This window comes from Budorcas taxicolor, chromosome 11 (assembly GCF_023091745.1).
Source record: "Budorcas taxicolor isolate Tak-1 chromosome 11, Takin1.1, whole genome shotgun sequence".
NCBI classification, from domain to species: Eukaryota; Metazoa; Chordata; class Mammalia; order Artiodactyla; family Bovidae; genus Budorcas; species Budorcas taxicolor.
The window spans coordinates 104,211,077-104,237,032 of NC_068920.1; the positions used below are offsets into that span (position 1 = coordinate 104,211,077).

Consider the following 25,956-nt stretch of genomic DNA (forward strand, 5'->3'; position numbering starts at 1 on the left):
GGGAAAGCCACCCACGTTCAGCAGGAGAAAGACCGTCCAGGAACTAGTTCAAGGCCGTCCCAAATGAAAGAGGGGTGATGACCGTGGTCCTCACATCCTAAGCCTGCAGGGCACACGACATCCTAATGGAGCCATCTTCCCTACTGCCAACTTCTCACCAGTTAAACTAAGAGCATGGTTTCCTCACACGCACACAGGCACAGGGCAGTGAAGATCTAGAAGAAACCCCACCAGGGCATCACCCCTTCATGACATACTGGCATTGTGCCCTAGAAAAATCCTTCAAAGCAAAAGCTGCTGTTCCCATAGCGGTTCTTCAAGTCCCACTAAAACTCCTCCCAAACAGAAAGCACTCACTACAACAAGGACTCGACACTCATTTCTAAGGGAACTCTTTGTAGATACTTCTTTTTAAATATCCCAAGAATCTCTACTTTCCTCCTGATTTCAGATGATGTTAACAGTGGTTCTCAAAGGGTGGTCTGGAAACCCTGGAAGGTTCCCAAGACCTTTTTAAGAAGCCTGGGGATCAAAACCGTTTTCATAATAATGCCAAGAAGCTCCTGCTTCCACTGCAGGGGTTTGATCCTTGGTTGGGGAACTAAGATCCTGTGTGCCACATGAAGCAGCCATAAATAAATGAATACATAAAAAATTAATAAAATAAAAAAACTGTTGTTGTTCTTTAGTCGCTAAGCCATGTCCAACTCTTTTGGGACCCCCTGGACTGTAGTCCACCAAGCTCCTCTGTCCATGGGATTTCCCAGGTGAGAATACTGGAGTGGGTTATCATTTCCTTCTCCAAGGGATCTGCATGGCTAAGAGATCAAACTTGTATCTCCTGCATCGCAGGGAGGATTCTTTACTGCTGAGCCACCAGGGAAACCCCGCCCCCCCAATACAATTATCTCAATAAAAGTTTCAAATAAAAAAGTACACCCATTTTCAAAGCAGCATTATTCACAATAACCAAAAGGTGGAAACAACCCAAGTGTCCACTGGAGGATGAGTAAATAAACAAATAAATGGTATAAACATACAATGGAGTATTACTCAATCTTAAAAGAAAGGAAATTCTGACACACAATACAACATGGATGAACACTGAGGATGATATGCTGTGTGAAATAAGCCAGTCACAAAAAGCAAAGACAGGATGATCCATTTACACGAGGTCCCTGGAACTGTCAAAATCAGAGACAGAAAACACAACGAGGGTGATGAGGGGCTGGAGGGAGAGGGAAATGGGAAGTTGTTTAATGGGAAGTAGTTTCACTCTTGCAAGAAAAAAGAGTTCTGGAGATAGATACTGGCAATGGTCACACAACACTACGAATGTACTTAGCACTAAAAAAAAAGAAAAGAAAAAGTAAGGGACTGCTAAAGGAAAATTCAGGATAGCAATGTGATGGGATCAGAAGATAAGCAAGGCTCTTAAAAGGACCTGCTTAGGGACTTCCCTGGTGGTCCAGTGGTTAAAACTCTGCACTTTCAATGCAGGAATGCAGAGGTGCAGTTTCGATCCCTGGTTGTGGAACTAAGATCCTACATGCTATGTGGTGCAGCCAAAGAAAATAAAGGGAGATGGTTATACTCAAGTCATATTGTATCCATTGTACTGCCATTCTTCATACCTTACATACATGTTAAATTTTGTATCCATTTAATTTTCAATAAATTTTTCTAGAAACAAAAAATTGTCCTTAATGAAGCAGTAACAATTATTGACGTTATTAAATCTCTACCTCTGACCTTCTGTTCTGTTTCTTGTGATGAATGAAGCACTTGGGTCGCTCAGCACAGTAGGACAATTGTCTGCAGGGCAAGCAAGAGGGTGACCCAGGGACCACTCAATCAGACGGTTTTTTTCATGGTCTACCGTTCTTACCAGAAAGAATAACAAACTATGGTTTTTAGACTAGTATTTGGCAGACATTTCTTGAAACTAAACAAAGCGAGTCTGTTACTTTGAAGAAAACAATTGACAAGAGTTTCCTACCAATAATAAAAATCAAGCTTCCAACTGAGAATGAGAATGTTGGAAAACTTCTTTCCACTGCCTGGAGCTTGAGAGACAGTTTCAAACCTAAAGATCTTCTAAGGAGAGGATGACAAGTGATATTAACAAATGTTACTTAGTGACACTGTATAAAGAGATGTGTCAACATTTGGAAGATCTGCCTAACTCAGTGAATCAACACTTCCAAACAAGGAACATGCCTGTTACAATCAGGAGCAAGCAGCCCCTTTGAACTTCAGGGCCCGCTGAGAATTTCAGCGTCACCGCGAGTGAAAAGCTCCCGGTGAGACTGAGGACTCCACAGCGAACTCACGTTTAAGAAACATTAAGTTACTCAGTTTTGGAGTAATAACAGAAAATACCGCAACTACGTGAAAAGCTCCCTCTTCCAACCGCATCTCTGCGTAGGAGACGGTTTTCTTCGGATTTCAAGCAAAATGGGCCGCAGCGGACTGAAGGCAGAACAGGCAGGGAAATGCACACATTTAGGAGGTTTGCAAAATGTACAAGCACGGCTCTCGTCGCACTGAATTTTTTGTTAGGAAAACGCTATTTTCATGAAGCATGCGTTACACACGTTGAGATCACAGACTCATTTTACATTTAATGAATGAGTAAATATCCTTTAAGGTCTGTTCCGTTTCTAACCCGGTAAATCTCTAGCCTTGAGCCGTCCTCGCCCTCACGGACGCCTCCTGCAACCCGAGCAGGGCTAGAAGCGCCGGGCCGGGTCGCGGTCCACTCGGGCCCCGGGCTCTGCAGGCCTGTCCGCCCGCGCCGCAGGGAGGGGCCGCCCCGGCGGCAGCACCGCCGACGTGGCTGTGGCTCCGGCTCCAGCCTCGAGCTCACCACCCGCGCGATATTACCTGTTGGTCATTCCTGACGCCACGCCCAGCATCTCCGCGGCCCCGCGAACCAGCACCGCGTCCTCGCGCCGCTCCGGTCGCTGCCGCCGAGCCGCCGCCGCTCCTCTTCGCTGCGCGCCCGGGCAGGAAGGGGCGGGCCGGGGCCGCGAAGGCTACGCCCACCAAGAAGCGGTCCCGCCCAGCCTGGCCCGCCCCCGGAACCGCCCTCCCGGATGTCGGCCCCCGCCTCCATCTAGGCCCGGGCCCTGTCCGCCTCGCTCCCGGAACTGGCGCACCTCCAGCCCGGCCCTCCGGAACCGCCCGCTCGAATCTCGACCCTGCCTCCAGATAGGCCCCGCCCCGCGCACCGAGGCCCCGCCCTCCCGGTGCAGGACACTGGCCTGGAGACCAGGGGTCCCATGCAGCAAGCCGGTTCTGGATTCGGGGTCGGTTCACCCTCCCTCGTGCTCCGCCGTCCCCACACCCCAATCTGTGGGCCGCGGAGGTGGCCGGTGTTGGTGCTGAGAAGTCAACTCTGACCAGGTCCTGGCGATGGAGTCACTCCTGGAGTCTCAGCAGCGCTGCAGACCCCTATTCTAGGATGGTTCTCAGGAAAGGCTAAAGCCCAGCGGGTAAAGCTGCTCCTTAAGGAGGAATGGGGTGGGGCAAAGCGGGCATGCCGCAGTGGTACAGAAATGGCCACAACAGTAGTACCAGGAGGGCCAATGCAGTTTTGCTTTTAAGAGCAATTCAGAAAGTTTGTTTAACCAGGACATTAAATAATTAAATAGTTTCTACCTGCAACACCTCTGTTAAAAAAAAAAAAGTCAATAAGCACATGAAAATATGCTCAACATCACTAGTCATTCAGTTCAGTGCAGTTCAGTTGCTCAGTCGTGTCCGACTCTTTGCGACCCCATGAATTGCACCACGCCAGGCTTCCCTGTCCATCACCATCTCCCGGAATTCACTCAAACTCACGTCCATTGAGTCGGTGATGCCATCCAGCCATCTCATCCTCTGTCATCCCTTTTCCTCCTGCCCCCAATCCCTCCCAGCATCAGAGTCTTTTCCAATGAGTCAACTCTTCGCATGAGGTGGCCAAAGTACTGGAGTTTCAGCTTTAGCATCATTCCTGCCAAAGAAATCCCAGGGTTGATCTCCTTCAGAATGGACTGGTTGGATCTCCTTGCAGTCCAAGGGACTCTCAAGTCTTCTCCAACACCACAGTTCAAAAGCATCAATTCTTCGGTGCTCAGCCTTCTTCACAGTCCAACTCTCACATCCATACATGACCACTGGAAAAACCATAGCCTTGACTAGACGGACCTTTGTTGGCAAAATAATGTCTCTGCTTTTGAATATGCTATCTAGGTTGGTCATAACTTATCTTCCAAGGAGTAAGTGTCTTTTAATTTCATGGCTGCAATCACCATCTGCAGTGATTTTTGGAGCCCAGAAAAATAAAGTCTGACAGTTTCCACATCTATTTCCCATGAAGTGATGGGACCAGATGCCATGATCTTCGTTTTCTGAATGTTGAGCTTTAAGCCAACTTTTTCACTCTCCTCTTTCACTTTCATCAACAGGCTTTTTAGTTCCTCTTCACTTTCTGCCATAAGGGTGGTGTCATCTGCATATCTGAGGTGATTGATATTTCTCCCATCAATCTTGATTCCAGCTTGTGCTTCTTCCAGCCCAGTGTTTCTCATGATGTATTCTGCATATAAGTTAAATAAGCAGGGTGACAATATACAGCCTTGACGTACTCCTTTTCCTATTTGGAACCAGTCTGTTGTTCCATGTCCAGTTCTAACTGTTGCTTCCTGACCTGCATACAGGTTTCTCAAGAGGCAGGTCAGGTGGTCTGGTATTCCCATCTCTTTCAGAATTTTCCACAGTTTATTGTGATCCACACAGTCAAAGGCTTTGGCATAGTCAATAAAGCAGAAATAGATGTTTTTCTGGAACTCTCTTGCTTTTTCCATGATCCAGCGGATGTTGGCAATTTGATCTCTGGTTCCTCTGCCTTTTCTAAAACCAGCTTGAACTAGTCATTAGGGAAATGCAAATCAGAACCACCTTATTGTCCAGGAGGAAAGTGAAGTGAAAGCATTAGTTATTCAGTGGTGCCCAACTCTGCAAACCCATGGACTGTAATCCACCAGGCTCCTCTGTCCATGGGATTCTCCAGCTAAGAATACTGGAGCGGGTTGCCATTCCCTCCTCCAGGGAATCTTCCCCACCCAGGGATCAAACTCAGGTCTCCTGCATTGCAGGTGGATTCTTTACTGTATGAGCCACCAGGGAAACCTGTCCAGGGCGATGCTGCTGTCAACATGTGCTGACCAAGATGTTGTTTTGGTGGAGAAATTGAGGCCCTCGTGTACTTTTGGTGGCAGTGTAAGTTGCTGCAGCCACTGTGGCAAAGGGTATGAAAGCTCAAGAAAACTAAAAATGGAACTACTATATGATCCAGCAGTCCCATTCCTGAGTATATATCCAAAAAAACTGAAAGCAGACATCTGAAGAGTTGGAGAGATATTTGTACATCCATGTTCATTCCCAACATTGTTCACAATAGCCAAAAGTGGAGACAGGTCCATGGATGGAGAAATGGATACACAAAATGGAGTCCATCCACAGAAGGGAATATCATGCAGCCTTAAAAAGCAAGGAAATTCTGATGTATGCTACAACACAGATGAACCTTGAGGACACTATGCTGAGCGAAATAAGTCAGATGAAAAAGGACAAATACTGGGTCCCCACAGGCGTCAAACTCAGAGACAGAAAGTAGATGGTGGGGGTCAGGGGCTGGGGGTAGGGGAAGTCAGGAGTTCTAATTGACAGATACACTTGTAGTTTTGCAAGATGAAAAAGCCCTGGAGGTTGTACAACAATGTGAATATACTTGATGCTACTGAACTGCACACTTGAAAATGTTTAAGGTCAATTTTATGTATATGTCACAACAGTTAAATAAGACAGATGATTTGTAGTAATAAAGAATGACTTCTATGACTTTAGCAACTGAACAACCACCTCCAAGATATATTTTAAGTTAGGAAATAAAACAAGGGGGGAAGTTTGTTTAGTATGCTGCCATTTGAGGGAAGAGAAAAGCTTATCAGGGCTTATGCTGGTCTCCTAGAATAATTTGGAGAACATTTCCTTTCTTATTGCCTGAGTAAACCAATAGGGACAGTTATTACTTCAAAGTTTGACGGAACATGACTGCAAACCCATTTGGACTTTGTGTTTTCTTCTTGAGAAGATTTTAAGCACCATTTCAATTTCTATTCCAGTTACAGGATTTTTCAAGCTTTTAAATTCTACACAATTATCATAGGTTAACAGTATATCGAGTAAATGTCAAGTTTTAAAGAAATTAGTTTATCTCCAAAGTTTCAAAATCATTTCACATAATTGTTTAGTCTATCTTTTAAAGTTTTACTTTATCTGTTATATATGTGCCTGCCCAGTACCTCAGTTGTGTCTCACTGTTTGCAACACCGTGGACTGTGGCCCGCTAGGGTCCCCTGTCCGTGGGATTTCCCAGGGAAGGATACTGGAGTGGGTTGCCATTTCCTCCTCCAGGGTGTCTTCTGCATTGGCAGGCAGGTTCTCTACCAACTGCGCCACCTGGGAAGCCTCCATCTGTTATATGTCTCCTGTTTATTAATGAGATTATTTATATATGTGTCATCTTTCTCCTACTCTTGGTCACTCCTGCCAGAACTTTTCTGGTTTTTTTAGCTGTCTCAAAGAAACAAGTTATTTTCCTATGCCTTTAAAATCTGGTGTGTATTTTATACTTACAATATATCCCAGTTTGGAATAACTACAGTTCAGTCTTTCAATATCCACATGTGAATAGTGACTACTCTATTAGAGCAGTTCTAGAATAGAGGAGCTCCTTTTAAAATATTTCAAAGTTGTCGTCTGTAAGGTAGTTTGAAAGCTGATCTGAATGATTTCTTTTCCAGGAAAGGAAGCAGAAATAGTACAGTCATGAAATTAAGTTAGTTGCACATTTTATGGGTCCCAGGAGAAACGTGCAAGGCCAGAGAGTGATCTCAGTCAGAAACTCAGAATGAATCATAGGAATTAAACATTGGACACCATCCAGTGCTGAACATGAGTTTTCAGCTTACAATAGGATCACTTTATATCACAAAATGTAGAGCTTTACTAATTATGCTTGATGTAGAAAGTATATTGATTGTTCCACAGACTGCTACAGATTCAAACTTTGTGAAAACCTGTATTTCACTCTTTGGAAAGAGTGTCTTATAATCTTAAACTGCACTGAAATAAACTGTTAGACTGCTCAGAATGGGTCTTAATTCTAATCTCTACTTTGGTCATAAGAGAAATAATAAAAAGCATGCTTCTGTGTACAAATAAGATATTGAAGGCAATATCTTAACTGTGATTAACAAACAATGCTCTTAGCAGATGCGACTCTTTGTAGAACCTGACATGGTACAGGTACTATTTTTCATATTTATAAATTTTAATTAAAAAAAAAAATCCCTTTCTCTGAAAGCCTGTGGTGTCTTGTTTTCTTCTGTCTGCTCCACCAGACTTTCGTCCTCATCCTCCCCTCCTCGGTGCAGTGAGTCACACAATTACACCTAAGCTCAAACAAAGCAACCGGAAAATACATTCCAAGATAATGGAGATTTTTCTGAAGCCTGGTAGGTCAGGCTTCATGCACAGACCCATTCCCTCAGGGAAGTTAGTGAGAATAAAGACTGAAGTTGAAACAGAAGGGTTGTCCAGGGAGTGTGGCCTTCTGGTAGCCAGGTGGGGTGAAAAAAAAGGAACAGGAAGCCATGGCCAGTTCTCAAGAGCCCCTCAAGGAAAGCACACCCTGTATCTATAGCAAACAGGTTAAGAAACAGCATCAACTCTTTAAAGTTGATAAAAAACCAAATGCCTGTTTTCTTCTAAGTTACCAAGAAAGATACAAGAAATATGGCTAGCTGAAACTGTAATATTCTGGATAAAAGTGAAAGCATTAGTCACTCAGTTGTGTCTGCCTCTGTGACCCCGTGAACTGTAGCCCGCCAGGCTCCTCTGTCCATTGGATTTCCAGGGAGAGATACTGAAGTGTGTTGCTGTTACCTTCTCCAGGGGATTTTCCCAACTCAGGGATCGAACCTGGGTCTCCTGCATTGCAGGCAGATTCTTAATCATCTGAGCCACCAGGGAAGCCTGAATTACACATGTGAAGTGGAAAATAAAACCATCTAACACTTATTGTATATGTCTTACATTTTTAATTGCTTTAAAAAATAAAAGATGGCTTTTGCTAATTAGGAAAGGAGTAGCCAGAATGACCCAAATGTCATTGATGTTAGCATATTTAATTTTGCATTTAGAATTCAGTACATCCCTCAGAAAAAGATTTATAGCCATGACGACTTCACTGGTAACAGTGATGTTAATCTCCTTGGTAGTGACAGCAACCAGAATGCACTGAAACTGGTTGGTGATTACACATGTGATGTGTGTATATGTGCTCAGCTGTATCTGATTCTCTGCGACTCTATGGGCTGTAGCCCACCAGGCTCCTCTGCCCATGGGATTTCCCAGCAAAACTACTGGAGTGGGTTGCCATTTTCTACTGCAGGGGATGTTGCTGACCCAGGGATTGAACCTGCATCTTTTGTGTCTCTTGCACTGCCAGGCAGATTCTTTTACCACTGCACTACCTGGGAAGCTTTAATTATACATGTGAAGTAGGAATTAAAACCATCTAACATTTATCATATGTGTCCTACATACCAGACACTGCTGAGTCAGCCTCTTACTGTATAATTTCATTTAATCTTACCTGGTTATTATTTGGAGATTAGGAACAAATTAGTTGCAATGTAATAGGCATTACACAAACAGGCAAATCTACAGACAGATAGCAGATCAGTGGCTGTCAAAGGTGGGAGGGTTAGTGGCGGAGAGGCTGCCCATAGGTAAGGAGTTTATTTCTGGAATGATAAAATTTTCTAACATGGAGATGGTTTCACAACACTATGACTACAGTAAAGCCACTCAGTTGTACACTTTAAACAATGAATTGTGTGGCACGTAAACTATAGTCAAAGCTCTGGTCAAACGTCTGGTTCTTCCAGTTGTCATATACAGGTGTGAGTTGGACCATAAAAAAGGCAGAGCGCCAAAGAATTGATGCTTTTGAGCTGAGGTGCTGGAGAAGACTCCTGAGAGTCCCTTGGACTACAAGATTAAACCAATCAATCCGAAAGGAAATCAACCTTGAATATTCATTAGAAAGACTGATGCTGAAGCTCCAATACTTTGGCCACCTGATGGGAAGAGCCAATTTGTTAGAAAAGATCCTGATGCTGGGAAAGACTGAAGGCACGAGGAGAAGGGGACAACAGAGGATGAGATGGTTTGATGGGATCACTGACTCGACGGACGTGAGTTTGAGCAAGCTCCGGGAGATAGTGAAGGGCAGGGGAGCATGGTATGCAGCAGTCCGTGGGGTTGCAGAGTCAGACACTGACTGGTTTACCTAGGGTGGAACCCTGCATCTGGGTCCAAATAACTATGGCTGGGCTTCCTTGCCTTTTTACAGGGGGGTGGCCTCTGTCCCCAGATAGGAGGGTGAGGGCAGACTCACGTGGTAGGGGCACCACGTGGGTGGGAGTGGGCCCATCCTCCACGGGAGACCAGGCAGTCACCTGCACTGTCTGACTGAAATCACATTTCCACACCATATTCAGTGTTCAACTCACAGTTCAGTTCAGTTCAGTTGCTCAGTCGTGTCCGACTCTTTGCGACCCCATGAATCGCAGCACGCCAGGCCTCCCTGTCCATCACCATCTCCCGGAGTTCACTCAGACTCATGTCCATTGAGTCCGTGATGCCATCCAGCCATCTCATCCTCAGTTGTCCCTTTCTCCTACTGCCCCCAATCCCTCCCAGCATCAGAGTCTTTTCCAATGAGTCAACTTTTCGCATGAGGTGGCCAAAGTATTGGAGTTTCAGCTTTAGCATCATTCCCTCCAAAGAAATCCCAGGGTTGATCTTCAAAATGGACTGGTTGGATCTCCTTGCAGTTCAAGGGACTCTCAAGAGTCTTCTCCAACACCACAGTTCAAAAGCATCAATTCTTCGGCGCTCAGCCTTCTTCACAGTCAACTCACAAGAGCCTATTATTTAACAGTAACAACTCACTGTCAGGACTTGGTTCTTTTTCCCATGTAATCACATTTTGCAGGCAGGTGAACCGATACATAAACACCCAAATGCTCTTCATCACCTACTGGTGAATCAGCTGGAAGGCACTGCCAGTTCTATCAGGCTGTGCTCCTGAACAGTCGGCTGTTCTCTTCTGAAGCCACAGCTGACCCAGTGGCATGGGGTGTGTGCACTCAGTCACATTTCACTCTCTCTTCTGCCACCCCACCAACTGTAGGGCTTCCCTGGTAGCTCATCCGGTAAAGAATCCGCCTGCAACGCATGAGACCCCAGTTCAACTCCTGGGTCAGGAAGATCCCCTGGAGGCAGCACAGCCACCCATTCCAGTGTTCTTGGGCTTCCCCGATGGCTCACCTGGCAGAGAATCTACGCACAATGCAGGAGACCTGGGTTCGATACCTGTGTTGGGAAGATCCCCTGGAGAAGGCAACGGCTATCAACTCCAGTATTCTAGGCTTGAGAATTCCATGGTCTATACAGTCCATGGGGTCGCAAAGAGTCAGACGTGACTGAGTGAGTTTCACTTGACTGCAGCCCGCCAGGCTCCTCTGTCCATACGATTTTCCAGGCAAAAATACTGGAGTGAGTTGCCATTTCCTTCTCCAGAGGATCTTCCCGACCCAGGGATCGAACCTGCATCTCTTGCACTGGTAGGCAGGTTCTTTACCACTGAGCCACCAGGGAAGCCCTGCCACAGCTGATTTCCAGACATGAAAGCTTCTGGACATGAAACAAAAGTCTTGCACCAAGTGCCACTGCCAAGCTCCTACTAACCACATGCGAGTATTTTCATGTGCTCTGTTCACTGAACACCAAAGCCATGTCTCCATGGGACCTCTCGCTCTCATCATTAGCTACCAGGGGGTACAGGACCCCTGCTCTGCTGGTGAGTGGTTCACTTCTGTTTAAAGGAACGTAAGCCTCCATGTACACTGTCTGGAATGTAAGCAGAGCTCGTAGTATGGGAGACCCTCACACCACAGAGGGCAGAACTTGAGAAGCACCCACGGAAGGGCCAGGTGGTCTCCAGCTTCAGCCAGAAGGCGGGTGTCGGACGCACAGATGCGCAGGACCCTGAGGCAACCTGAGGCCCCCTGAGCTGAGCACCGGGGTAGGGGCGGGGTCCAAGGTCCTAACTGGTCAAGACGGCAGAGAAGGAACCCAAAATCCATTTCATAAACCAACTCAAGACCCTTAGGAAGCCGAGGCTAACATAATAGAAGAATAGGTGTTAACAATATGATATACAGTCCAACACATTTAATAGAAATATTAAAATAATCATTACACTTCCTCTCATTGTGGAAACCAGGGAGGGGGATCCCTTCTGTAATTGAAGTAATAATTTCTGATCATACAAGGCATTTTTGTTATTATGTCCATAGGTAGAGCCCCTATTTCAAAACAGGTTGATAGCCTGGACTTAGAGAGAAAGTGAGATTTATTTAAATATTCTAACAGTTACCTCGTATGCTTCTGGCATACTCATATTCACAGTTTATCAAGTAAAAAAACTAAATTCTTAGAAGTCAGCTCTGAAATAGAAGCATTTTCATTAATACATTCACTAGTTAGGTCTGTTCTTCTGAAACAAGAGGAAAGTCAGATATTGAGATTATTTGTTAAAGAACAAACTGAACATGTCAGCAGCAAATTTCAGTTAAAGTAAACTGGAAACCAATGTTCCCATAACCGTAATACAAAGTCAGTTCACCAGCTGAGACCGAAGACCACTGGGTGGACTAGAAGCCGAAACAACTTCATAGAGCAAGCATATTGAGGTGATTTTTAACAAATAGACATTAAAAATAGAGTTTTCACATTGATGATTTAAGAACACGTTTTTGACGCAGTCCACAGAACATTCAGAGGCATCAAGTCAAGTACCACCACCACCACCAGGAGCTATACCCCGGGGCCCCCCGCAGCACACGAGTGACCAGTGCGCTGGGACTTGTGAGCACCAGCTTGCCTCTGGACAGGAAGCCAAGTGACACAGCCAGGGCACTGGAAAGTTTCTCTGGACAAACTGAGCAAATTCCCCAGACAGACTCCGGTGTAGAGGCTGCCGAAGCTCAAAAGGAATATGGGCAGACCCCCCAGGAGTGCCCCATCAGGGAGCATGGTGACCAGGGCTTGCGACCACAGAACCAGTCTGAGATAACGTACTTTGGAGAAAACAGAACAGCTCATCATTTGGTCCGAAACTGTGTGTGTCCACACACTGCATGTGTCAGATGGACTGTAAGAGGCTCAGTCCACGGTGAACGTCCAGCAGTGGAGTGGGGCCCTCTCCATTGCCCCCAGCCCCAGGAGTTTTAAAGGAAATAAAGACACAGTCACATGTTAACTTAGACTTGGGGGTGGACTGCAGCACATTTACTTGATGTTCCTTCATAAACACGTCCGCTTTACCAGGAAAGCGTCTTCCTTCACACTCTAACTCACAAGTTTTCTGTAACAATTTGTCCAGGATAACAATCACCCTGCCAGTCTGATCTTGTGATAAATGGTCTTACAACATTCTTTTAAAAGTCTAAATTCTAGCTGGTATGGTACCAAAATTTGTTTAACTTCAGAATTCACAGGACAGCCCTGACCCAGGCAGCCTGAGAGTCCAGAGGAGGGCAGGGCGTTGCTCCTGGGTATGGAGGCAATGGAGAGGGACAGAGTCTCAGGGCCACGGCCGTGTCCACACTCCAGCTGCTGGGCATTCACCATGGGCTGAGCCCCTCTTCAATTCACCTGACACATGCGTGGATACACGCACAGAGATGTGAATTACATACACATGGTTTTAGACCACAATGACAGTGACATACATGAGCCTTTTTTTGCCAGACTATTTGGTTCATAAACAGCGCTCTCCCGTCAGTCTACCGGAGTCCAGACCAGCTGTGCAGGTAGGATGCCCAGCCCGAGGAGCGGGACCCGCTCTCCTCCTCACCTGTGGGGCGAAACAGAAGGTTACTCTCTACGCTGCACACCTGCCTGTCCTTAGGCCTACAGTGCCCACTGTCCTCCTCTCTGAGGGTCAGAGCGAGGACGTCTGACACATGACACACAGCACGGCACAGAAGGAAACCAAATTCACGGGGAGAACCCAAACTAGGGTCACAAGTCCAGTTTCAAGGAACTGGAGATCACACTGGACACTGCACGCTCCCTTCTACGTGGAAGGGATGCACACATGGTGCCGTCCCCAGGAAGCAGAGCCAGCGTTTCCTACCAAGCACAGGACATACTGGTCCACAGCACAACCCCGTCTGGTGCCCTGCCCACCTTGGGCGGCGGCTGCCAGCCGGGTCTTCTCCTCAGGGCTGAGCTGCAGCATGGTGTCCACCACAGGCAACAGCCGCGCCCGCTCGCTGCCCGGCTTCAGCAGGATGAACTGCAGCAGCACGTTCTTCAGGTACTCCAGGTTGGCTGCTGACTTCTCCCGCTCCTGGTTCCGCTCCAGCCGCCTGACTTCACTCTTCAGAAGCTGGTGTCAGAGAAGCGAGGCGAAAGGGGTTAACATGAAAGATGAACGCTGTGTCTCCTTCTTTTCCCCCGAAACGCCCTTAAAAATGACAACAAAGGTGCGGCGAGGACGCACAAGCTAGTGCGGAGGGCTTCCTGGAGGCAGTGTCCCCCACCTTAATCTGCTCCATAAGGATGGCGTTGGTGGCTTCTGTTTCCCGAAGCAGGCCGTTTAAGTGGTCGGCACTCTTGGTGGTGGAATTGAGCTTCTGAACCAACTCTTCTTTGGTGAATTCGTTGTGCCACGCAGGTGGCTCTGCAAGTAATCGTCCAACGTTAATTCCCAAAATGAGGGGTCACGAGTGAAAATTTTAACAGATAAGCAAGAAAACACCCTAGAATGGCCACTTGGCTCTGCAGGTCCACCCCCATGCCCTAGTTACAAGGCTGCATGTGACAAAGGAAAACAGACTGCTGTGGAGCAGGCTGCTAGCCTGGAAGCTGTGAGGCCACCAGGTCAGCACCAGCTCACCCTCCTGCATCTGTTCACGTCCTGGGAGCTGGTGTCACTTTGCTCATAAGGGAGGAAATACCAGCAGTTACTGGGAGACAGTAATTTCAGTGGTCTTCCATGAGGATTTCATACAAGGTGAGGGGGGCATTATTACTTAAATAATACATGAAGGAACAGGCTCAAAGTCAACAAGCCAAAAACAGAAAGCCAAATCTGACCATAGCCAAAATTTCCATTTGTAACATAGGAGAATACTGAAAATTTTTTTTCCGAGAGTAGCTCAAAAGAGCACGTATAAATCAGAGTGACGTTAATTAGACAGGATGACAGAATCAGACAGAGGCGCGCACCAAGCCTGGCTTCAGGAGAACTGAGCAGCTGCTCCAGCGACTGTGCAGGGGTGCTGGTGGGAGAGCCGCGCTCCAGGTCCGTGGTCTCCATCCCCTCCCCCTCCTCCCGGGCCGTGACCTGCACATCCAGGAACGAGAGGTCTGCACTTCTCCTCTCTCGAAGGCTCCTCAAAGGTTGCTGGGAAGAAGCTGGGCCTGTTACAAGATTTTTAAACAGTAAGTGGGACATGCTCAGACTCATGGACTCGGTACCAGCAGAGACATTCAAGCCAAGATAACATGACTCAGGATGACCAATGGCATGGCAGGGAACCTGAATAACTGAAAAGACAAGGAAAGATGCAGAAAGAGGCAACTTTAAGACCACCCTAACCAGCCAGTTACTGAACTCTAACCATAAAGTCCACTCACCACCAGAGGCAGCACTTGCTCCCTGAGTTAGTGTAAACTATTGGACAGTAAAACGTAGAGGCCTGGCTGCTCTAGAAACCCTCCAACAGACTCTGCCTGTCAGGGGATGGGTGTTTCCAGCACTGCAAACCCTGGAACACCATACCCTTGCTGAGGGCAGCTCTGAGCTCGCTGACCGTGGGCCTCATACCCCACCCTGAGGGTTCTGGCCATCACCCACTCCATCATCAGCGTGCAGGCAAGAAGAGTCCTGAATCCAGGGTGGGTTGACCCATCCCACTGCCTGGGCTGGGCGCTGCGCTCGCTGGCCACCAGCCCAGCGTACAACCAGGAGAGTCATAAAATGCTTCGAAGGAGTTCCTTTATGAACCCCAAGAAAGCTCAAGATCGGAGCAATTACACGGCCTGGTCCGAGGAGTCAGAGCCTGTTCCAGCCAGGCCTGTCAACCTCACCTCTCGCTTGGGCCGCTTCAGTTCCCTCTGTGGAAGCGCCTGCCCGGGTCTCTGACCGTTTGCTCACTGCTTGTTCCACTGCTGACCCCTGACTCCAGTGTTCCCTGGTTAGTCACTTCTGATAGTTCTCAGTTTACATTACATTGTCTGGAAGCTGGCTTGGTCCTGAGGAGTGACCCGTCGCTGCCAACACCCTGGTGATGAGGGATCAGTACTGAACATGAAGCTGATGCTCTGCACTGAGATGTGGCCTCGTTCCGGCTGATGGGCTCTCATCGCTTCCAGGAAGCAGAATGAAGTCGTGTGTGTGGCTGAACAAAAGCTCCACTAATTAGAAAGTTGGAAGGGAAAATGCTGTGTTTGACCAAACAATCCTACAATTTCAGCATTCTCTAGAATGTCTGAGTAAAAAAAAATGTGTTTGAAACAACGCTGCTGCTGCTAAGTCGCTTCAGTTGTGTCCGACTCTGTGCGACCCCAGAGACGGCAGCCCACAGGCTCCCCTGTCCCTGGGATTCTCCAGGCAAGAACACTAAAGCGGGTTGCCATTTCTTTCTCCAATGCATGAAAGTGAAAAGTGAAAGTGAAGTCACTCAGTCATCCGAGTCTTAGCGACCCCATGGACTGCAGCCTACCAGGCTCCTCCGTCCATGGGATTTTCCAGGCAAGAGTATTGGAGTGGGTTGCCATTGCCTTCTCCATTGAAAAAATGTTAAAGAACACTAAATGAATGCAGTGGACGCTGTATTTGTACACGGGGGCTTAAGACCGCGTTTGCATCAAAGAGGAAAACCCAACCGCGTGAAGTCGGTACCCTATGGGAGGGTCATGGGCTGCTGCAAGAGCAGCAGGGGGTTCAGCGTCCAAGGCTCCACTCAGCAAGCAGACACCATGTCGCCGACCACAACAGCCACTGTCTGGTCACCGTGTGTGTGTGAGGGGAGGTGGCTAGACATCACGCCCCTATCACACATACGTGCTCCATGTGTGTCCCCATCGCATGTACACACTCCATGCGTGCATTCCCACTGCATGTATGCACTCTGTGCACGTGTCCCATCGCAAATACGTACTCCGCGTGGCCGGCTCGCTGCGGGGCTCCAGAAGCTGGGCCTCTAGCCGGCACAGCTGCTGCTGTAGCGTCTCCACCGTCCTCCGGTGCTCCTCTTGCAGCTGCCGCACTTGCTCCCGGAAGCCGCCGCGTAGGGCCTCGTGCTGGGCCGTGAGCTGATCGACAGTCTGCGTGTGCTCAGCCTTCAAGGCGGAGTTCTCCGACTGCACAGAGCACAGCCTGGGGAGAGACCATGCCACTTAAGCGTCCACTCCACATTGGCTCAACCAAGACAGGGACCAGACATAGCCCTGGGGAACTTAGGCAGGAGGCAGAGGGGGACCTGGATGAGCCAACTGGAGGCCGTCTACCCCGACATTTCAAGCGAAGAGTTAACGGCAGGAGCAGAGGGAAATGAAGCTCTGCTGGACTGAAGGACAAGGTGACACTCCTGCTATTCTCCAGGTTAGGTGACACCCCTCCCCTGCACATGTGCAGACACTTCTCGGGATTTGGAAGTGGAGGGCGGGGGTGAGGGGTGGCGGGGTGCGATCCTGTAATAAGTGCTGTCCACTTTCGAGACCCCGCACTGGACTCCACCTCGGCTGAAGGATGCGCAAGCATATCAGGAGGGCCCTGGGTCAGGTCAGGGTGGGAAATGGAGCAAGACGAGCACCGGAGGAAGAGAGAGACTGGAAGATGGCGTCTACATAAGCAATTCCACCCCTGGGCACTCCCCGTCGGCAAGGACGCCCATGCCCTGGGCAGGGAGCACAGCTCTGCCTCTGTGCTCCCCAATACACTGTGCTTCTAGTAAACTCTGTCCTACAGCGAGGGCTTGCTGTAAATTCTTGTTTCCAAAGAAAGCAAGGGCTCCATCAGCAGCTGCCAGAATGTCCTCCAAAGAGAAGGAGAAGCGCTGGCCTCCAATGCAAGGCCAGGAGGGCACAATGGACAGAATGGTGGGTGAGCAGGTAAAGCCAAGTACAGACACAGCAGGAGGGGGCACTCTGAGGCAGAAGCAGCCACCAACGTGTGGACACCCTACTCCAAACTTCAGCCCACACCCTCCCAAGGGTGCCCAGCTGGAGCGCCAACAAGCCCACTTGTTGCCCGTGTGCCAGCGCCGCTGGCTTACTTCTCGCGGAGCTCAGCCTCCTTGCCCACGGCCTCCTGCAGCACCCTATTGTGCCTCTCCAGCAGGGCGCAGTGTTCACACTGCAGGGCCTGCAGCTCAGAGGCGCTGATCTGTAAGCTGTTCTGGGTATCTTGTAACTTGAGCTTCAGTTGGTCAATCAGCATTTCTAGATGTTCTCTGAAACACAAATAGTTCAAAAAATGTTTTTGAAAGATGTAAACCTGATTTTGTGATTTCAAATAAATTTTACTTTAATCATTTAATCTTTCAATTCCATACTCTTGCCATTATTATGGATGATTCCAAAGGAAATAAAACAATCTGAGGAATTTGGAGAACAGGGTTAAGTGTGAAACAAAACACTACAGTCAGACTTTAGATGTCAGACACCACACATTTACAAAAGTCTGAATTTACAGATTTCACATTCAAATGGAGCAGACCATGCAATGTGTCAAACAGTCTATTTTATGTTATAGGACTATGACATTAGTTGGGGGAAAAAACAGAAATCATACTGTTCTAAGCTAACCATTCTGAGATCAGCTTGTTACACCAAGTTAGAGCGAAGGAAAGTCTTTGGAGAAAAAGTTAAAAACTATATTTCTACCACAACTGGTATAATACATTATTTCTTTTTTAAAAAAGTATTTAATATATAAGAAAGTAGAAGAAACTTAAAACATTTACATTAAAATAATTTTAACTCAAAACTGTCATAATCAAAGCTGACTCTTAGATATGTGGTATTTTTATATTAAATGTGTCAGTATTCAACTTCAGCTTTTAAGACAAGCAATTCATAGAAAAAACATCTCATCAGTTTTTAGCCTAGAGTTATCTATTTACTAAATGCTTAAAAAGCAATACAACCGTAAGATTACAAAATTAATATACAGAAATCTGCTGTATTTCAATACAGTAACAATGAAAGATCAGAAAGAGAAATTCAAGCAATAATTCCATTTACCATTGCATCAAAAAGAATAAAATACCTAGAAATAAACCTACCTCAGAGACAAAAAACTTGTACTCTAGCGACTATTAAGATGCTGATGAAAAAAAGAAGAAATAAACGATGAATAGATACACCATGTTCATGGATTGGAAGAATCAATATTGTGAAAATGACTATACTGTCCAAGACAATCTACAGATTCAATGAAATCCCTATCAAATTACCAATGGCTTTTTTCACAAAACTAGAACAAAAAATCTCAAACGACAGAAATGGTCCTGAATAGCCAAAGCAATCCTGAGAAAAAAAAAAAAAAAGGAACTGAAGGAATCATGCCCCCTGACTTCAGGCCTATATATAAACCTATAGTCATCAAAACAGTATGGTACTGGCACATAGACAGAAATATAGACCAACGAGAACAGGATAGAAAACCCAGAAATAAGTCCACGCACCTATGGTCAATTAATCTATGACAAAGGAGGCAAGACTACACAATGTTGGAAAGACAGTCTCTTCAGCAAATGCTGATGGGAAAACTGGACAGGCACATGTTAAAAAATAAAGTTGGATCACTCTTTAACTTCATACACAAAAATAAGCCCAAAATGGATTAAAGACCTAAAACTGGATTAAAGACCTGAAACTGAGACTGGACACTAAGAAACTCCTGGAGGAAACACAGGCAAAACACTCTTTGAGATAAATCACAGCAACATCTTTTTCAATCCACATTCCAGAATAATGGAAATAAAAACAAAAATAAACAAACAGGACCTACTCAAAAGCTTCTGCAAAGCAAAGGAAACAATAAACAAAGTGAAAAGACAATTCAAATTGGGAGAAAATATTTGCAAATGATCTAACTGATAAGGGATTAGTCTCCAAAATTTACAAAGAGCTCATGATGCTAAACAGCATCAAAACAACCCACCCATTCAAAAAATGGGCAGAAAACCTAGAGAGACATTTCTCCAAAGACGACACACAGATGGCCAAGAGGCACATGAAAAGATGTTCATCATTGCTAATTATTAGAGAAATGCAAAATCAAAACTACAATGAGACAGCATCTCACGCCAGCTAAAAAGGCTATCATCAAAAAATCCACAAACAACAAATGCTGGAGAGGGGGTGGAGAGAAGGGAAGCCTCCTGGAATGCAAATTGGTACAGCCACCATGGAGAACAGTATGGTAGTGTTAGTCACTCAGTCGTGTCCCACTCTTTTCGACCCCATGGACTGTGGCCCGCCAGGCTCCTTTGTCCATGGGATTCTCCAGGCAGGAATACTGGAATGGACTGCCATGCCCTTCTCCAGAGGATCTTCCTGACCCAGGGATTAAACCTGGGTCTCCTGCATTGCAGGCAGATTCTTAACCTTTAAAACTAAAAAACTGAAAATAGAGCTATCATATGACCCTGCAATCCCACTCCTGGACATATATCCAGAGAAAAACATTATTCAAAAGGATACACTCACCCCAATCTTCATTGCAGTACTGTTTACAATAGCCACATGGAAGCAATCTAAATGTCCATCAACCGAGGAGTGGATAAAGATGTGGTACATACATACAATGGAACATCACTCAGACATGAAAAAGAATGAAGTAACACCATTTGTAGCAAATGGATGGACCCAGTGAGGGTCATACTAGTGAAATAAATCAGATAAAGAAAGAGAAATATTGTATGACATCCCTTATATGTGGAATCTAAAAGGAAATAATACAAATGAACTTATTTATGAAACAAAGAGACTCACAGAGTTAGGAAACAAACTTATGGCTGCCAGGGAGTTTGGGATGGATGTACACACTATTACATTTAAAACGGATAACCAACAAGGTCCTACTGTACAGCACAGGGAACTCTACTTAATGTTATGTGGCAGCCTGACTGGGAGGCGGGGTTTGGGGAAGAATGGATACACGTCTATGTATGGCTGAGTCCCTTTGCTGTTCACCTGAAACTATCACAACACTGTTGGTCAGCTACACCCCAATACAAAATAAAAAGTTCAAGAAAAAGTAACGCATAAATACACGAACTCTGCAGGATATTTACTCCTACTGAGAATAGTAAGAGCCAGATGTAAAATTGTTCTGAACACCAGGCTTCTCCCAATAAAAGGAAAGCACAGATGCTGTAGAATGCCACAGCAAGCTTTCATTCCTAGTATATTTTTGAATTCACAAGAGCGATATGTAGGGTAATTTTTAAGAAGTATTAAACAACATATTATTCAAACACTGGTGGTAACTAGTGGTTATGTGTAAACCTCACTGTCCAAAGGCAATGGGAGCAGGAGTTCCCAACCCCGTGGGTGCTCCCCATCCTGAAGACCTCACCTTTCTTGTTTGGCCCCCTCAGCCTCAGTCTGAGACACAGACTTATTTTTCTGCTGTTTTAAAACATTGTGGACCCGGACCTTGTAGCTCTCAAATTCAGAGGCAACTGCAGCTTGTTCTGCCTGTAATGGTTCAGAAAGAGAGAAGTCTGAGCACTGCATTTTCTAGCTCATGTGGTCCTCCTGTTTTCTCTCCAATTGTGAATGAAGATGAAAACCTTTCTCTGAAGATGAGTAATGCCTTTGACACTCCTTAGTCCCTCAATGAACTTTCCCTAAATAGCGTACTTCTATTGGCCTTACACTTTTTTAAGGTCTTTGAATGACATATTTTGTCTGACAGGAGGTATATTTCTACCTGTTTTCATCCTGGTAGATTACTGCCTATATTATTATAATAGCACTATTTAGAATGATTTTCACTTACGATATTTCCTGTTTTCATAAATACATGAAAAATTAATTCGAAGAGGTGAGGCTAGTTGCACTTTGGTTTTCAAGAGAGTGGGAAAAGTGTAATTCTAGGTCCTGGGTTTCCTGAAGCGCCCTGTGACCTCTCAGCCCTACTGCCCAGGATGCTTAGAAAGAGCCATGACTGTAACAAGTCAATTGCAGGGGTCTGTTCTGTACATTGAAGACAGTAGTGCTTCTATTAGAATACGATTTCATAGTCATTTAGCCCTTGGAGAGGACTCTAACCTTTCTAACGAAAAAACTTTTAAAAGATTTATTTACACACAGAACCTGCAAAACAAGGTTAAAATGGAAACAATGTATACCTGTCTTTCCTTTTAGCAGAAACAAGTTGTGCTAGTAAGGGTCTGGGTTGGCTGCGCTGGGGTCAGGTGGAGGGCTCGAACTGCTGGGAGCCTATCCCCACCCCACAACAGGAGGACGCACCCTGGCCTCGCGGCATTCCTCCTGCAGGGCTGATACCCGCTGCTGGTAGGCACCCAGTGTGCGCTGGTGCTGGTCCGCCGATGCCTTCAGGTGCTCATGGGCTTTGTGCTTCTCTGCCGTCACTTCCGCCAGCTGAATCTGGGGGCAGAGGCTCTCGGTGAGGAGCGAGGGAACCAGATCTTTGCTGGTTAAACAGACCTCCCTTAAATGTCAACTTGGGGTTTGAAAGGGGACTATGTAAGAGACATAAGAGTAGGAATTTTAACTTATGATTATTCAAAGAATGGAGCCAACATGAGTAGCATATTTTCTCAATAAATTAATTTGGTTTTCCTTAAATCATCAAATAATTAATCATGAAAAAATTTCAGAACACATGTTACAGTTCAATGTTTAATTAAATACCTCAAGCTGTTATACATAAACATAATGGATACTGAAATAAACTATTGCTTCTACTTTCTTAAAATGCTGGCTGATGAAGGATATTTAGGGGGAAGAAATGTGTGTGCGCAAACGTGTATTTTGTGTGTGTGTGTGTGTGTGTGTGTATAAAACCCCCCATGTGGCAGCTTACTTCTACACAGAAATTTCTAAAAGCTTTTAACAGTAAAAAGAATCTTACTTTATAGACTTCTACTTGCTGCTGGCTGGCCTCCAGTTCACCCTTTAAAGATGCCTGAAGCTTTAAGTGATCAGTCTCCTGCAGAACAAGAAACCTGGTTAAATTAAATAACGATGTTATTCATAAATACTTGGATTCAAAGACAGAACTCAGGAATGCGCATACCGCTTGCCTCACATCTGCCAGTTCTTTCTTGGTTTTCACAAGTAGCTGTTTGATCTTGGTATTCTTTTCCTCATACTGCTGTACCACAGCCTGCAGCGAAGCTAGTGGGAAAGATCATTTCAGGAGAAAGGTTTATCAGTGGATGTAAGTAACGGAACAAGACTCTTTTCTTTGTATTAGCCTATCTCTGAAAGGAACCCATCTTAGCTTTTTATTACAAACTACTTTAAACATATATAACACTAGGGATAATAATATAGTAAATCCCACTGTATCTGTGACCACCTTTAATGACCACCAACAGAGGCCGATCTCATCCCACCAAGCGAGGTGTCAGGCCTGCACGCACCGTGGCTGCTGCCTGCTTCTGGGAACAGGCTATTTACACACTGCTTACGGCTGCTTTAGTGCAGGAGGAACAGGACAGAGACCTCAGGGTCCGCAACGCAGAGGACACATGGGTCCTTGCCCTTTACTGCAACTCAGATTCACCTGCTGACCCAACTCCTGTGCCGCACAGGTAACCCCCACCCCTGAAATACACTTGTCTGTAAGTATTTTAGCATGCATCTTTGAAATAAAGGCAGATTCTTACTGCGTATCTAAAAGCTAAAGACTTTACAATAAGAAATACCCCAAAAGACGTGCTGTGTTTCCAATCACCTGGTCTGATTTTGTGACACTAATTGTCTTGTAGGACAAAGTTCAATAAAGGAAGACTGAAATGTGATCAAAACAAAACACTTTTATGTAACAGAGGTAAAGAGGAAGCCAGTATCAAACAGGAGTAAGTGGATGCACTTTCCAGATCACAGGACCACCCAAAGAAGCAGGCCAACCCGGCCACAGCCATCGTGAAGCAAATACAGAGCATCTGACAGAGATCGTAACCTGGTTCTTGACAGAACAAGTAATACGCGGGGCCGTGTGACTGCAGCTAGAAGGCCCCAAGAGCAACGACTACCGCCATGAAGCTAAATCCACACACACTGCCTACATCACTCAGTAAACAAGAGCAGGTGTTCTGTAAGAATACACCTTGACTTGCCTTTATGATGCGTCACCACCAGTAACTTCCTGGCAACTATTTGCCCAGTCCTGCAAAGACTGTACAAGGCACACATTACGTATAAAGCCTTTAAGTGCTCCAGGAATCATGACAGAGTAAGTTCCTGACCTTTAAGAACACAGACTGAAATTAAGGATACATCTCTAGATATTGTGATGATGTAAAGCAAAATAGAAATTCAGCAGAAATAAAAAGGCTGTGGGGACCCACATGGACTAACGGTCACAGCCAGGTTACATTTGCATGGGACAAGGAAGGCTTGTGGGGACAGCAGACACTGGAGACAGAGAAGGACTCCAAAAGGTGCTCACGGGGTAGGAAGGTGAGGGCACAGCGAATGAATGACAAGGCTGTGGAAAAGCAGGTGCCATGTTTCAGAAGAGGAAGGGCCGCTGAGCCCGAGGTGAGGAGGGTGAGTGAGGAGCCAGATGGGCCCTGCAGAGGGGCAGGGCTGGGATTGCAACACATGGCAGAGTGAGCTGGCTGACAGTTTTGTGTGGATACTTTCCAACATGTCCCCATTCTCCTCCCCATCCAGTCACAGCCCCGAGCTCAGGCCTCAGGGCCCCTGCCACCCGGGGTGCCTGCATTTCCCAGACCCCACAATGTGCTGAATCATCAAAAAGGCCCAAGTCCACTCTGTGTTCAGGTCCCTCCTGAACGGATCAAGGAGATCTTCCAAGCATTCTTGACTTCTCCCTCACAGGTCAAGCCCTTTCCTCCAACTTGTAAAGACTTCCACACTATGCTACTCCTTTCCATTTCTGCTCCTAACTATGGCTGCAGAAAGGACTGCTGCTGCTGCTGCTAAGTCGCTTCAGTCATGTCCGACTCTGTGCGACCCCATAGATGGCAGCCCACCAGGCTCCGCCATCCCTGGGATTCTCCAGGCAGGAACACTGGAGTGGGTTGCCATTTCTTTCTCCAATGCATGAAAGTGAAAAGTGAAAGTGAAGTCACTGAGTTGTGTCCAACTCTCAGCGACCCCATGGACTGCAGCCTCCCAGGCTCCTCCATTCATGGGATTTTCCAGGCAAGAGTACTGGAGTGGGGTGCCATTACCTTCTCTGGCAGAAAGGACTGCCCTGTCCCAATTCGCTCTTTCTCTCCAACTCCTAAGACTCAACACAAGCCCCAACCCCCAACCATTCATCCACAGAAGCTTCTCCCTCTGCACTCTTGACACCCACTGCCTGGACCTCTAGTGTCTGCACTGACTCACCAGCGAGAGGTGCTGGCCTGAATAAGCAGCTCTTTTGAAGTTTTCCCAAGACCTGAGCCTCTTTTTCAGCTAGCTGGCTAACTCACAAAGTCAAATGTCTGCAAGTGTTTGTGACCGGGAGCCCCAGCTACCCAGTATGCACAAGAACACAGCTGGAAGACGGGCGCGTGCACAGGGAAGGGCCCAGACAAACCAAGCACAGAAAGTATCTGAAAACCCCGTTAATTATTTAGGAATGAAAAAAAAAACCCATGGGTCAAAGAAGAGATTTAAAGAAAATTTAAAACATCTCAAGCTGAATTAAAACAAAAACACAACATACCTGCTTGTTAGCTGAAGGACTGCCTAAGAGACAGTCACAGCTCTAGTGCTTACATTGAAAATTATTTCACAGATAAAATGGGACAGAAACACCTCAGAAAGATTCCATGGCCATTACAACCATCCTGCTCTGCGGACAACAGGACCCCTGAGAAATGTTTATAGGACTGAATGTACACAAGGGCACAGTGGGTAGTCTTAGAGCCCCCCTCTTTAGCCCCCAGTCACGGTCCCTACTGTGAGAATGACTGGGCTGCCAAGGGCTGGTCAAGGGAACCATCAGCACTGGCCCCCACCCCCCACCCCCCACCCCCCACTTCTGCTGAAGACAGTGACCATGAGTTGCAGTGGGTTCTGTTTCACTCACTCATTTCTTCTTGCAGGGTCTCTTGTTTCTGTTTTTGGATTTTTATCTCCTGTTCCAAATCTTCTATCTTGCTGTTTTTATTAGCTAACTTCTGATTCAGCTCTCTCATCAAGCGCTCGTAATCAGCAATTTCCATGTTCATTAGCGTGGTCTGCTGGGCATCCTGCACAGGTTACAATGAGAGGTCCACATGACAGTGGATGAGCTAACTGTGTCTAGGGATTTCTCAAAGGATCAAGGATCGCAGCACCCCTGCTCTAGGATGCTTTTCTGTAGCACAGAGACTTCACGTGTTAATGAAGATGCTGGGGTACTTCCTAGATTGTAATTTCATAAAATAGATCACTTTCGTAAATAGTTTAACTTTCTCAATTTCATTGTATGTTATAATTTTCATTAGCTACAACTGGTCAACTCTTATCTATAAAATATTCCTATTTTAAGCAGCTCTTATAGTACCTTTATTTTTGCTCCCATCTTTGGAAGAGCAGAGAAAAATT

At 46.2% G+C, this 25,956-nt stretch overlaps 1 protein-coding gene across 1 annotated transcript in view; it reads right to left on the reverse strand.

Moving 5' to 3' along the window:
* Nucleotides 1-12,728: 12,728 nt before the first annotated feature.
* Nucleotides 12,729-25,956, reverse strand: part of GCC2 (GRIP and coiled-coil domain containing 2) — a 33,437-nt gene continuing 20,209 nt past the window's right edge. Inside the window, exons 11-21 of the mRNA XM_052648939.1 lie at nucleotides 25,457-25,619; nucleotides 22,478-22,578; nucleotides 22,313-22,390; nucleotides 21,688-21,825; nucleotides 20,789-20,910; nucleotides 17,478-17,654; nucleotides 16,362-16,579; nucleotides 14,425-14,619; nucleotides 13,737-13,876; nucleotides 13,381-13,582; nucleotides 12,729-13,045 (exon numbers count right to left, since the gene is read on the reverse strand). Coding sequence (XP_052504899.1) covers nucleotides 12,975-13,045; nucleotides 13,381-13,582; nucleotides 13,737-13,876; nucleotides 14,425-14,619; nucleotides 16,362-16,579; nucleotides 17,478-17,654; nucleotides 20,789-20,910; nucleotides 21,688-21,825; nucleotides 22,313-22,390; nucleotides 22,478-22,578; nucleotides 25,457-25,619 — 1,605 coding nt within the window. The 3' untranslated portion in view covers nucleotides 12,729-12,974. The remainder of the gene's footprint in view (nucleotides 13,046-13,380; nucleotides 13,583-13,736; nucleotides 13,877-14,424; nucleotides 14,620-16,361; nucleotides 16,580-17,477; nucleotides 17,655-20,788; nucleotides 20,911-21,687; nucleotides 21,826-22,312; nucleotides 22,391-22,477; nucleotides 22,579-25,456; nucleotides 25,620-25,956) is intronic.